At 35.3% G+C, this 13,093-nt stretch overlaps 1 protein-coding gene across 1 annotated transcript in view; it reads right to left on the bottom strand.

Annotated features, from left to right (window-relative positions):
- The window catches only part of CFAP54 (cilia and flagella associated protein 54), a 115,261-nt gene that overhangs the window by 29,575 nt on the left and 72,593 nt on the right, over positions 1 to 13,093 (bottom strand). The window contains 7 exon segments of the mRNA XM_086610732.1: positions 2,172 to 2,341; positions 3,866 to 3,960; positions 4,305 to 4,521; positions 5,933 to 5,986; positions 8,330 to 8,452; positions 9,551 to 9,637; positions 11,776 to 11,958. Coding sequence (XP_086466858.1) covers positions 2,172 to 2,341; positions 3,866 to 3,960; positions 4,305 to 4,521; positions 5,933 to 5,986; positions 8,330 to 8,452; positions 9,551 to 9,637; positions 11,776 to 11,958 — 929 coding nt within the window.

Here is a 13,093-nt window from a genome sequence, read left to right as displayed (position 1 = left end):
CAATAAAATTGTAAAATAGGTTTAAAAACCCCAAATCCCTGCTTTGTTTGTTGGTACCTTTTTTTTTCCTGCTGTCTGACCACTGTCAATATATAAGGCCCATTGAACACCTATCAAAAATTCGAGAGTCCCAAAAAATGATCGATAAAATGCTCGACATCCATTGGAACCCTTGATACTCTAACAAAGTTTCTTTGATCTGAGACAAGCTACAAGCCAAGAGAGAAACTACTCTCTAGGATATAACTGCATGTCAAAAAGATGGGTCCTGCACTGAAAATGGCTTGCATACTGGAACTAGTTTAGCAAGGTGAGAAAGTTTGGGTCAGAACTCTACTAATACAAGTTTTACCAAGCCTAGTACCAAGCTAAACCAGGTTTATGCACAGGATATTTCCTAAGTCTGCATACTGGTCCTTAGTTACTAATATGATAATTTTATAGAATCCACATGGCACTCAAAAGCATGATGAGGTCACTGCCTAGTGATTTGTTGTTTTCTCTTTGACAAATTTACGGTAAATTAATCCAATTCGAAAGGCACTGAAATAGATTAATATATCATGATGGGAAATGTCCACAAATAGCCTACAAGTTCTTACTTCACATCTTCACTAATGACATTACTGCTAAATGATTACAGTCCTAATATCTGAACTTTTGGGAAACTTCTATCTTTTAAAATAAGTAAGCAAAACCCAGGTTAAAGACCATGCTGCAATACTCCTATGTTTTCAGTTCAGTAGTCCATACAGCACTGTGAAGCTCCTGTCCTTGTTAATTTTATTTTTTTATTGCTATACCATAGCAGCTAAAAAGGAATTGTATTTAAAGGCTATCATCTGATTTGGAGGTTTGTTTGTTCATCTAAGACAGCAGGGAGAAGGAAGATAGTTTGCTTTTGACATAGAAGAAAACTTTTTTTTTTGTTAATTGGGTAAAAAGGAAAAAAAAACCCAACATTGAGACTGGTTTATCGTTGGCCAGCTGAATCACCTACCACTTCACCAGTAAGTGTCACAGAAAACTCCACTAGTATTTCAACAATAAAAAAAATGTTAATTTTGTTTTTTGCTTGGTGCCTACTATAATGTAAGATTTACTGTAATAATTTTGGTGTGTTTAGTCAGATTAGACATAAGAAAAGCTATAAATACTGATTACATTCTACCTAATCTCAATATAGTCTGGCAAGTGACAGTGCTACACCTCTGTATGCTGCATCTCTAGTTAATAATTTGTACCCTCAAAGATTTTTCAATGTAATAAAAAATTAGATAAAATGAGCTTGATACTAATAAAAATGTATTGTTAAACTATTATCCTTCATATACAAATTAATTTAAAATTAAAGATATGCTAAACAGAAGAATCCTCCTACCTAGAAGATTAAAACAACATTCAGAATTTAACACTTACAAAGAGTTAATATATTTCTGTATGGCCCATGTATTCAAAGAACAGCACAACTGTAATTTCATTAAGTTCTCCAAAAGAAATCAGAATCTCAAAAAAAATCACAGAATTTGGAAATTATAATTCTGAGAAAATATCTTGCAGATCATGCAAATACAACAGTATTTTATACACTATCACTAACAATATAATTAATACCAGCTAAAATCTATTCTAATATGTTAAAGGTTACATCAATGCTTTTCAATCAATTTTAAAAATATAATTTTAACATTTTAATATGACACCAATGAGTACATCAAGCGGAAATGTTCCTTTAGGACAGTAACATAGTGTATTCTAGAACAAAGTGGAATTCAGTACTTCAGAGATAACATTAGTGCTCTGGTTTACACCTCAATATTACAAAAAACTCATGACCTAACATATCCAGACTTTTACTTTAACAAAAACAGTGAACATATTGCAGCTTTTCCTTTGATATTGTGTAACACTATATCACAAAAATACTCCACAAAGAAATTGTAGGCAAATCACTGATCATGTTTTAGAAAGTAAAATAATGCAATAATAAAAAATTAAACAACAGTGAAACTTACATTTGTAGATATACTAGTGGGGTTATTATGGCTGGCTACTAAGATTCAGAATATTAATTTAGACGTAAAAGATTCAAAGAAAAAAATACTGGATATTTTCTTTAATCTTCTGTAGTCAAGGCTGTGCAACATAAGATTGTTCCTAATAATACTTACTTGAAAGCTGCCTGATGCCTTTGCTGAGAAATAGCAGCAAGCTGAAGTTTGGCCTCAATAAGAGCCTCTAAATCTTCAGCAGAACACAAAGATATCTCCCCATCGTATTTGTCCTGTATGTTCCGTACAAGATAGCTAAGACTTTCTTCAGCTTCTGTCAATAAAATCCCCTAGAGAAGAACATAGCATTATATAATTTCAAAAAATAATGAAAGAAATACAAAATTTCTTTAAAAAGTATTTTATTTTGTTATAACCTACTATGACCGCACTGTCAAAGAAACCAACTTGAATACAATGTTTTTTCTATAAATAGCAGGGGAGGGTTAATTTTGCTTTTTTCAGGTCTACAGATTCAATGTGCTGAAAGTAGCAACATCTTAACTGTGCCTCTACTATTGCAATTTATGTTTAACTCCATATTTTATGGCTTAGCAATATTACTCAATAATTTTTCATTCCTATCTTATAGCTATACTTGATAATTTTATACTATATTTCTTACTATGCTTAGTAATTTTAAACAACAAAATACAATATTAAAATACAATATTAAAGATATTGCAAGAAGTATTACATTCTTTTCTATCTATACTGTGACAAAGCAGTATGTAACCTGAAAGTTCAACTGTAATTTACAGTCTGGCAAACAAAGCTGTAAAAAGCTGTGAAAATCAAATCTAAAAGAAAGTTAATTTTAAAGAAAATCTCAATCACAGAGCTCTCAGCAGAATTCAAAAATCATTCAAAGGTTTGTATCATCCAGTATCCCTTTTTGACCAGTTTCCTCAATGAATTCAGAGCTCTACTTAAAAATAGAAAAGTTAAAGAAAAATCAGAAGGGTAAGAAATATATTACGCCTCTTAAATGAGCCCCATTCAAATTAATGTAACATTTCTATTTTAGTTATTTTCAAGATGCTATTTTCAATTTATTTTCAAGCTATACGAAAACTTTCAAGTTTCTAGTGTATGGCATATACCAATCACCATACAAAATCGTCCCTCATTTCTCCAGATGTATTTTGGACATTGCTTTGTTTGTAACAATGGCCAAAAGTAGATACTTCCAATGTGGAAGACCCTCTGAAAGAAGAATACATCAGCCCTCAATTTTGTTCTTTTTGTGATGTGAAACTGCCAAGTATGAAGTTCACAATTAAACAAAACAAACACTAAAATCAAAACAAACAAACAAAACCCCTTCAAACAAAGAAGCTAATAAGCTCTGGTATGTTTCCTCCAAAATCAAGTATCAAAAAGAGGACCATAAAAAATGTGAGACCTTTCACATACAGTAGAGAATGGGTTTCCATTTATTTGTAGAGCATACTGCCACATCAAATTGTCTCTGACGTTCTAGAGGCACCATCCTCTGAAAGTAGATGATTTTATCCTTGAAATCCCCTTCAGTCTTTGCCCTTATTACTGAAATAGTCATACCGAGATCTGACTGTGACGGTATTTCCCATGGACATTTATATAGCATAAACCAGATCATTTGAAAACCTGCACCAAACCACCAAGACTTCATGTATGGCTAGTAAGATTACCAACAGCTTAGAATCAGAAATTTCTAGTCCCTGTATTCATGCCACCCTCCCATCATAATTTCTGTTACACTGAAAGCATTAGCAATGTTTTTGGAACAATCTTCAGTTTCTTAAGCCTTTTTTCCTAAAAACCAAAATTACCTTCAACATGGCCATATTTAATTCGTCTTTACAGGCAACAAGCTGCATCATTGTGCCTCTTTGTTCCTGTTGTCTTGAATTCTTATCAGCATCAACTGTCAAATACATTTCAGATGAAACTTTAGATAACAGATGCAGAATCAAAGCATTCTCAGTAATTTGAAGAATATGCCCCTTTTTTCTCTATTTATGACTGGGATTTTCAATATCAAAATAACTGAGGAAAAATGGAATACAGCTCTAATAATATTAGAGACATTAGCTAAAGAAACCTTGAAATACCTTAATGCTTATTATTTCAATAATGACTGATTTTTCCAGCAACATTTAATATGAATATTTTTTATAATACATTAATGTATATGCAGTTAAAAGTGGAAAAACTATGCTCGAAACAAGTTGCAGAATTAATACACTTTTCCATCACTCTTATAATTACCTTTTACATTTGATGCTGTAATTCTGCTTGGCTCCTCCAAGCTGTTGATATCAACAGAATAGACATGTTTTTCCACTTTTTCAGGTATATTATTGATTGTGGCAGAAAGGCAAATGATGAAATGCATTTTGGCTAAGGTTAATTTTTTCATAATTTGTTGGTTGCACAGTGGTACCATTGTTAAAGACAGACTCCAATTAAATACGTCTTCCAGTACCTACAAGAAAGTTAACAATTGGGACTATTTGAAATTATATATTTTACTTTTTTTTTCTTCAAGGCATATTCTGCTTCTGTTAATAATGATATTCATCAACAATTAAAATGAATAATATTAGTAATATGCTCTTAGTCATTATGGATGAGTTGCTGTTTTCCTTTCCAAGCTTAATTCACCCCTTAGTAGCACTTGCCACAGCCTCGGTGATCAGTTTTCCAGTAGAAGGTGCATCTATGAAGTTATAGCTATTACTCTATGTGAGTTCTAGTTTTCTGCATTGTCCATAGCACTTTCTGAGCTAAGGTGCTCACAGAAAATATTTACTAGTTAAACCTGTTGTCCAAAAATCACAACTCAAAGGAAAGTCTGTTGTTACAATTCACCCTAACTAGAAAGATTAAGCAAGGAAAAAATTCTTGTATCAGACCATTCTAGCATATTTCCTAGAATCTTTTTGTTATTCATTATAGCATCCTTGTTTTATCTTGAGTTCAATATTCTCACTTTAGATTAATAAATGTAGAAGCTGAAAGTCTACACAGCTTTGCCAAATCATAAGGAGACCAATAAGAGCCCCATATAGACTGTGAAGTTTCAAATCAAAAGCTCAAGATAAAGCACAACTTCAAAATGAATGTGAAACTAGTGAGATCAAAAGCTGTCAAGATAGACTTCTCACTTCTTCTAATACCAACTGTTGTAGGAGATACGCAAGCTTACTGTAAACAAAAGAGAGAAAAGTGGAGGAAAAAAGTGTTTTCTTTCTATTTTATCAGTTTGTTTTTATGGTACAGCTTTTTTTACACGTTCTGCTAACAGTTACCCCTAATGGCTCAATGGATCTGTGACATGGCAAATGAAAGAAAATGATTAAAACTGAAAAACAAAAGAAGTCATTGATGATCATGTGATTTTAATTAAAATGAGAAATGACTGTTCATTAACTGGTTTACAGATTCTCCCCCTTTTTCTTGTCTCCCCCCAGAAATGGACTTCAACCTCAATTTTAATTAGGAAAAATCTGTGAAGATAGCTCTAATTTATAGAAATGGCAAGGCTAGATGACTGATGTTCTTGGTATTTTAGCAGGGTAAATACTAGATCCTACATATCATGACAAAATCTGAATAATTCTACTAGTATGCTTTGCACAGACAAGTCACAGATTTCTACATATTAGCTCTCCCATCTGAAAAATGGTAATAATGGTACTTCCTCTCCCTTGAGAGGTTAGCCATAAAATTTAAAATTTAGCAAATGGTAAACTGTTGAGGAGAATATGTTTTCTATTTAAAATTTTTTACTAATAAGAAGCATATTTTCTGAACCAAATAATCTCTAACTTATGCCAGATAAATAAATATTTACATCTAGCATAAAATTTTTAGCTCTTTCAGATTTTTTTTACCTGTAAATTTGTAACAGTCAGGAGCGATTTTGAAGAGTCAAATTTCTGTAAGGCCTGTAAAATGGACAAAACCAAAAATAAGTAATGTGTTACAATATGAGTATTAAAAAAGTGAGTTGGCAGAGCAGTGGACAAGTGTAGTGCATTTCTGACTATGTTTTGAGGACTCTGAAAATACTAACAATTACTTGGCTTCTATGTGCTTTATATTTCTGAAACATAACTCAAGACACAGAACTATCCCAATACTTCCTATTCCATTCACCTGGATTTTTCATCTTGAAGCAAGGAGAGAAAAAGGCATAAACCAACAAAAATTCTTTTCCAAATTCTAGGAGTTCTATAGACACCAACCATTAATTGCCTTTATGTTCTTTACATTTCTGAATCCCAATATAACTCCAGACTTAGCACATGCCTCCTCTGCTATTCACCAGAGCATAGATCTGAATGGAACGAAAACAAGAGCTACAAGTCAAGATGAACTTGAGACCACAGCCTCCTTGAGGGCTCTAAATCCAACTACTTCTTCACTTATATGTACTTTAATTTTCTGAACACTAACGTGTTTAATTTTCTGAACACTAACGCTAATTCTAGTCTTTGCTCAAAACCCCTTTACCTTTTCACCAGGAGGCAAATGAGTCTACTGAGAGGAAGGAAAAGGCAGAGGTAAATGTCATTTCCAGCCTTCATCATAACTGAGAGCTCTACACAAAACTGTCACTTGGATTCTGTGTTTTTTATTAACTCTTTTATTAACTTTATACTCCAGATGTAGCCCTCTATCATCTCTGTTATTCCCTGAAAATCCTTCTTATTCTGAAAGCTGTGCAAAAGTCCAGCAAACTCTTAACTTCTAGGTGCATCACACCCTAACCAGAGACCTAATGCAGAACTTCCTCTGCTGTTCACCCAAACACTCACCTGTGAGTCCTGTTAGACAAAGACAAGTGACAGATCAATCAGACCTCATCCTAACTCTGTGAGCTCTTTAGACAATATACAAATTAAGGAAAGGACTTAAAGATGCATTTTAACTCGACTAGCATCAGAAAGGAGTAAACGCATTCCTTATTGTAGCCATGAACAGGGAAGTTTTGCAGAGCCAGCTCCACTGAGGATGCTGATAACTATTTATGGCTCAGTTTAGTGAGAATGTAACATAGCTCATGCTCTGAGGAAAATCACTAAATTTCAGTTAGGAATTCTCCTTTCAGCACCAGCCTGTAATTATCACCAGATTAGAAATCCCGTTCTATTGCATGTATAGAATGTGGCTGTGCAATAAAGTTAAATCCATGCTGCTGTCAAAAGGAGTGTCCCTACCTGTCCCACTAGTCTTCTATCACACATTCAGTCCAGCTTCCTAGTGCTGGCACACATACTTCATCATGGGGTGACATCTACCCAAAAGCACCACTCAGATAAGGGATACCTTGATTACAGCCATCCAGCAATAACTCATTAGATTATTTTGGAATGTGCTTGGAAAACAAGGAAAGGCTACGTAATTGTTATCGGAGAGGCTTGCCCAATAGCTGTGGACTGTCTCTGCCTGCATAGGTGTCCCCACAGGTAAGACAAAGAAGCCTAGGTCAATTATTAACAGCTTCATAACCTTGTAGCACATTAGTGATCAAGGTAAGACCACTACGTGGCTTTAGATGTGGAGAAAATCGAAGAGATTGACATGGAGTGGCACGACTGTCAAGGCTCTGAGGGCACCACTAGCTCTTACTGCCCAGCATCTCCTGGGGCTCGCCCCATGGTGCCCATAGCCCATGAACCCACATCAACCCCCCAGGGCCTTCAGTCCTTGCTGCAGCGCAGACACAAAAGGGCAAGTCTCCACCTCCCTGCAGCCCTGCCCTGCCACAGGACCCCCACACCCTGGCCCAGTCTCAGCCAGACCCCGGAGCACCGTGCAGCCGTCCTGGGGCTGTGTCTCAGCCCAGTTCTCCTCACTAGCCCCGATCCTGATCCCCACCCACAGGCTGATGTCCAGCCCAGCCCTGGCTGTCCCCAGCCCCACAGAGGTGCCTGACGCCCTGGGCTGGGGCTGCCTCAGCTGCCTCCCATTGCTGGTCCCTTGCTATTAATGGGGCAAGAACTATGCATATTTTTTATGTCTACATATGAAATCACACATTTTTTCAACAGTATTATCTGCATTACTCACTGTATAAAACAGACAGTGAGTATGTTTCAAAATTCATTTTTGTTCCTGCTGTTCAGTGAGAGAAATTGTCATTCAATGCCTACTATTTGAGCTGCCTATTGAAAGAAATCTAAGAATTTTTTAGAAATGTGTAATAACTTGCAGATGCGGAGTATGTGCAGTTCCATGAAGAGAACTGAGTGTTATATTTGATGTTATACTTTACTGGTGTTTACCTTCATTTGGTCTATTTTTCTGTATCCTGCAGGTATTTTCCATGGAATTCTCTCTCCACAATTAAGGAAAGACAGTTCATGAAAGGCCTCTGTAAAAAATCCTATATCTGTAAGTACTTTAATCTGTGAAAAAAATAACAGAGCCTTTGATTTAAATAATTTTCAATTATTCTTCTGCTCAAAATACAATGTATTCAAAGGTAAGTAGATTTAGCTACTGGAAAAGTACATTGATGAAGAATGTTCTTCAATGGAAAGAAATCTTTTACATTTTTCACTAAATAAGTGAAATCCCAAAGATAGGTCTTTCACTCTTAAAACCAAAAATGAAACAAAAAAACAAACCAAACAAAAAAGAACTCTTCAAAAACTTGCTCCTGACAAAGGAAAAGAACTTAATTCATCAGACTAGAGCTTTGAGTGTCAGTCCAAGATCAGCCCCTTATCGAAATCTGTTTCACAGATTTTACTCATCTTAGTCTCATAGTAAATCACCACTCTCCCTAAATCATATTAGCATTTCCTGAAAATATCTAAAACCAGTAATACTTTGACTCTTACTATAAGTTAGATTCCTCTAAAAAAAGGCAAACGAGGGATTAAAAAACCAAAAAAACAACAACTAAACCAACAAGGGAACATTAGTGAAACAACAAAAGTCTGTTCCTAGAAGTCTGACAACATGCTGCCACCATGATACTGACAAAAAATCCAAAAGTTAACACTGTGAACAAAAACTCATTTAACGTTTTGCACTTACAAAAACATTTAAAAGAATGGCGGAAGATTAAATATACCAAGTAAAAAGTTTGGATGTAAGAGGGAAAATCTTATATCTTTAAAGCTTGTTAAATGGAGAGTAGAAAGAAATTATGGAAGTACTTAACAGTCTTTGTAGGACATTAACAGTAAAACTGTATAAATAACCCTACATCCTACTAAAATTGAGAATATAAATAGTAATTGCATTTAGAAAGTAGCCCTATTCTACAATCTATTGTGCTAAGAAACACTAAGTAACAGCTGAACTTAAAAGCATTACTTTTCATAGTAGTGATATATTAAATCATATTAGTGATCATATCATATCCGTGACAATATGATCATACCATATCAGTGATATATTAGTGATTTATTAACATTAAATCGACTATATTTATGAAATGAAAAGTTTATTTGAAATACAATGTGCTGTGATAAAAAGAAACTGTCTTTGATTACCTTGAAGATTCTTCCTTCAATACATTTAGCTGCGTCCTTACAAATCTCAGAAACAAAGTACTGGTATAATGTGAACAATGGTAAAATCTGTAGGAAAATATTAGGTCATCTAGTTATAAATGTCCTAAAGGATAAAATTATAGAAATGTACATTGCAATTATATATCACAAATATATAGAGAATATAGGAGAACCGCTTTCACTGCCACATACCACCACTACTTCTGATACGCTCTGTGAAGGATGAATGTGTTAGAAATTTCTTCAGATAACCCCTTATCCTATCTTATATGTGATTCACAACGTAGAAAGTAAAGTTTCCCCGAATTATTCTTTGTGTTCAAGGTGGGTTTTTTTACTATACCATTAATGAGTAAACCTACTGGAAAGATGTTAACGTAAGGGATTTCTAAAACTGTCTGCATTTTGATGTCATAATTTTTGCAGTGTAAGTAGCAGAATAACAGAATTCTGTGAGCTTTTTAAAATAAATAAATGAAGTTCTGCAATAAGTGAAATGATAAGTCTAAGTGAAATGATACCAATTGTAAAATAAACTGGATGGTGGTGAGGCTTATTGACAAATTTATTTGCATTCATTTCGAATTAAAAGTTTTTGTAGGGGCAACTAACAAAAAACATTTTAGAACTGAGTTCTGGTAAAATATACAAACACTGTATTTATTATGATATGATATTTCAGAAAAAGCAGATTCTTTCCTAACAGATGTATTTGTTTATTGAAAATGAAAGAACTTCCAAAATTCAATTAGTTCAGAATTTTACATTATTCTTTACTTTAAAATGTCCCTGAGCTTGGAAAATGCTAACAGTGTTGTTACTGCCTTGTCAAATGCACCTTTAGGTTTTCATAAAGTAGCTTAATACTTCTGAATTTGGATTAAAAATGCCTGAGGCAAATGTTTTAATTGTACCCATACAGTTTTCAACTGATATTTGAAGCAGTTCAACAATATTAGTCTTTGAAGTCTTATTTTTAATAAAACTTGAATCTTGATGTGTTTTTATTTAAGTGTCAAATCAACTCAGTGCCCACCATCCAAAACATTCCCACACATTGAGCATTCAGTGGAAATGAAGCTCTCATCCTGCTGCAACTGCAATTGCTTTGACCATGATCTATGACCTGGATCTATATTCTGCTAGTACAAGTGCAGAAAGAATAAAAAATGTGCATGGCCATGTGAAGCAGGTGGTCAAATTAAGTGTCCGTGCCTCCAGGTAACTGTATGCACTTTGATCTCACTTGATCTCCCATAGCAAGGGCAGTTAGAGAAAGCTTAATAACAAAGCAAACTCCAGTAATGCAGGATGGGAAGAAGCAACAACAGGAGGTAAGACAGACATTTAGCCTGAAGTTCCAGAAGAAATCAATCCAACGAATGGCTTGCTGACAAAAAAGGGGTAACATATCTTGCTGTCTCCTCCTCTCAAACTCCTCTTCCATCTCCACCCCCTAACCTTTTCTTACTCCCCTGCCACCAGCCATGTGATCTTTTCCCCTCCCTCGCACTGGCTTTTTCACTTGCAAGACCTTTTCGTAAGTGGATTCAACTCATTAAAGCAGGAGAAAACTATCTGCTTTTTCTGTTGGGGAGTTTTCTGTCGGGGAGTTTTCTGTCATGCTGAGAGTTGATTTATAGAAGTATACACTAATTGCCTGACATGAAAATCTGTTAGAGCATATAGGACGAAACAGGAACAGAGGTAGAATTGCATCTTTTTCAATACTAGTAAGAAATTTTTCAATACTAGTAAGAAATTCAACCTATTTATCCTAATGTACAGCACTCTACCTTTGAAAGAAGTTGGATTAAAATGGCAGTCATTAAATGGAGGAAATAGGCACCTGATCAACATAAGAAGGAAGCTGTAAAAACATTCCATAAGGAGGAATAAGAGAACGTGTAAAGGAGAAAGGCAGAAGATACTTTTATGTGAAAATAAAACGATATAAACGAAATAATGTAAAAATAAAATTATTGAAAGCATTTTGGACATACTGCATTTAAAGTAATTCTCAATACAGTTAATTTCAAACTTCACCTACTAGGGAATTTCCTCTAAAATGCCTAAGCTAAGTGGACCATGCATTGGCATCTTCCTGAATAAACAAGTACCTTGTAGATTCTAAAAATTGTAGGCAGCAAGCTACACCTTGCCTCTATCTCGGTGCCACAGAACTGAATAAAAATAATACTTACTATTAGATTTTGTTTTGCACAATGTAGCTCAAACATAATGAAATCCAGGCTTGCAACTACCGTAGAGATATCAGCTCTGTAGCGATCAGAGAACAAGTCGATACCAGGAATAAGCATATTTGTTTCATATTGTGCAAAGTCACAGTCAGATGTAGGATGTGGAAGAGAAGCTCTAAACAGGGTCTGAAAGTAATAATAATGAACTACTTGTGAAAAGATGTATAGGCATTAGTGAAACAGTATAAAACTCCAACCCTTGAGACTCAATAAATGACTTTGTAAATGAAACAGTTGAAGTCTTAAGTATACAGTTTTTTCCAGATAAAACCATGAAAAATCTTTTTAGAAAAAATGCTTTATGTGTGAACTTGATGGAGGAAAAAACCAGGCTGTAAATAGTCTCAGGATAGTATTTCATAGAACAAGCAAAAGAGAAAAACTAATCTAGGCGTAGAAAAATAATCATGAAAGATTTCTCAGCAAGTACTCCCCAGGTAATGAAAAGTCTTCCTAAAGAACTGATGGCATTTCTCTCAGATTCCAGGTCAAAGCATCCCAAATAAATCTCGAAGCACTGGAAAAAAACTAATAAATCACTAGGTGTTCACAAAAAGACTTCTTAGGATAAGCTTCTGATCAGCAGACAGAAATAATTTAATAATTTATTCAAACATCTCCATAATCAAGGAAAATGGTTAGGAAAAATTTGTTGAGATTATTCATAAAATCATAGAATCATAGAATGGTTAGAGTTGGAAGGGACCTCAAAGATCATCTAGTTCCAATCCCCCTGCCATGGGCAGGGAAACCCTCCACTACACCAGGTTGCCCAAAGCCTCATCCACCCTGGCCTTGAACACTTCCAGGGATGGGGCATCTACAACTTCTCTGGGCAACCTGTTCCAGTGCCTCACCACCCTCAGAGTGAAAAATTTCTTCCTTATATCTAATCTAAATCTACCCTCTTTCAGTTTAAAGACATTTCCCCTTGTCCTGTCACTACATGCCCCTGTAAAAAGTCCCTCTCCAGCTTTCCTGTAGGCTCCCTGTAAGTACTGGAAGGCTGCAATAAGATCACCCCGGAGCCTTCTCTTCTCCAGGCTGAACAGCCTCAACTCTTTTAGCCTGTCTTTATAGCAGAGGTGCTCCAGCCCTCGGATCATCTTCATGGCCCTCCTCTGCACTCGCTCCAGCAGCTCCATGTCCTTCTTGTGTTGGGAACTCCAGAGCTGAACACAGTATTCCAGGTGGGGTCTCATGAGAGCAGAGTAGAGGGGCAGACTCACCTCCCTCGACCTGCTGGCCACGCTTCTTTGGA

This window comes from Tauraco erythrolophus, chromosome 4, assembly GCF_009769465.1.
Source record: "Tauraco erythrolophus isolate bTauEry1 chromosome 4, bTauEry1.pri, whole genome shotgun sequence".
In the NCBI taxonomy this organism is placed as follows: Eukaryota; Metazoa; Chordata; class Aves; order Musophagiformes; family Musophagidae; genus Tauraco; species Tauraco erythrolophus.
Note: the sequence above shows the minus strand (reverse complement) of the source record. Positions and strands in the feature narration are given on the sequence as shown.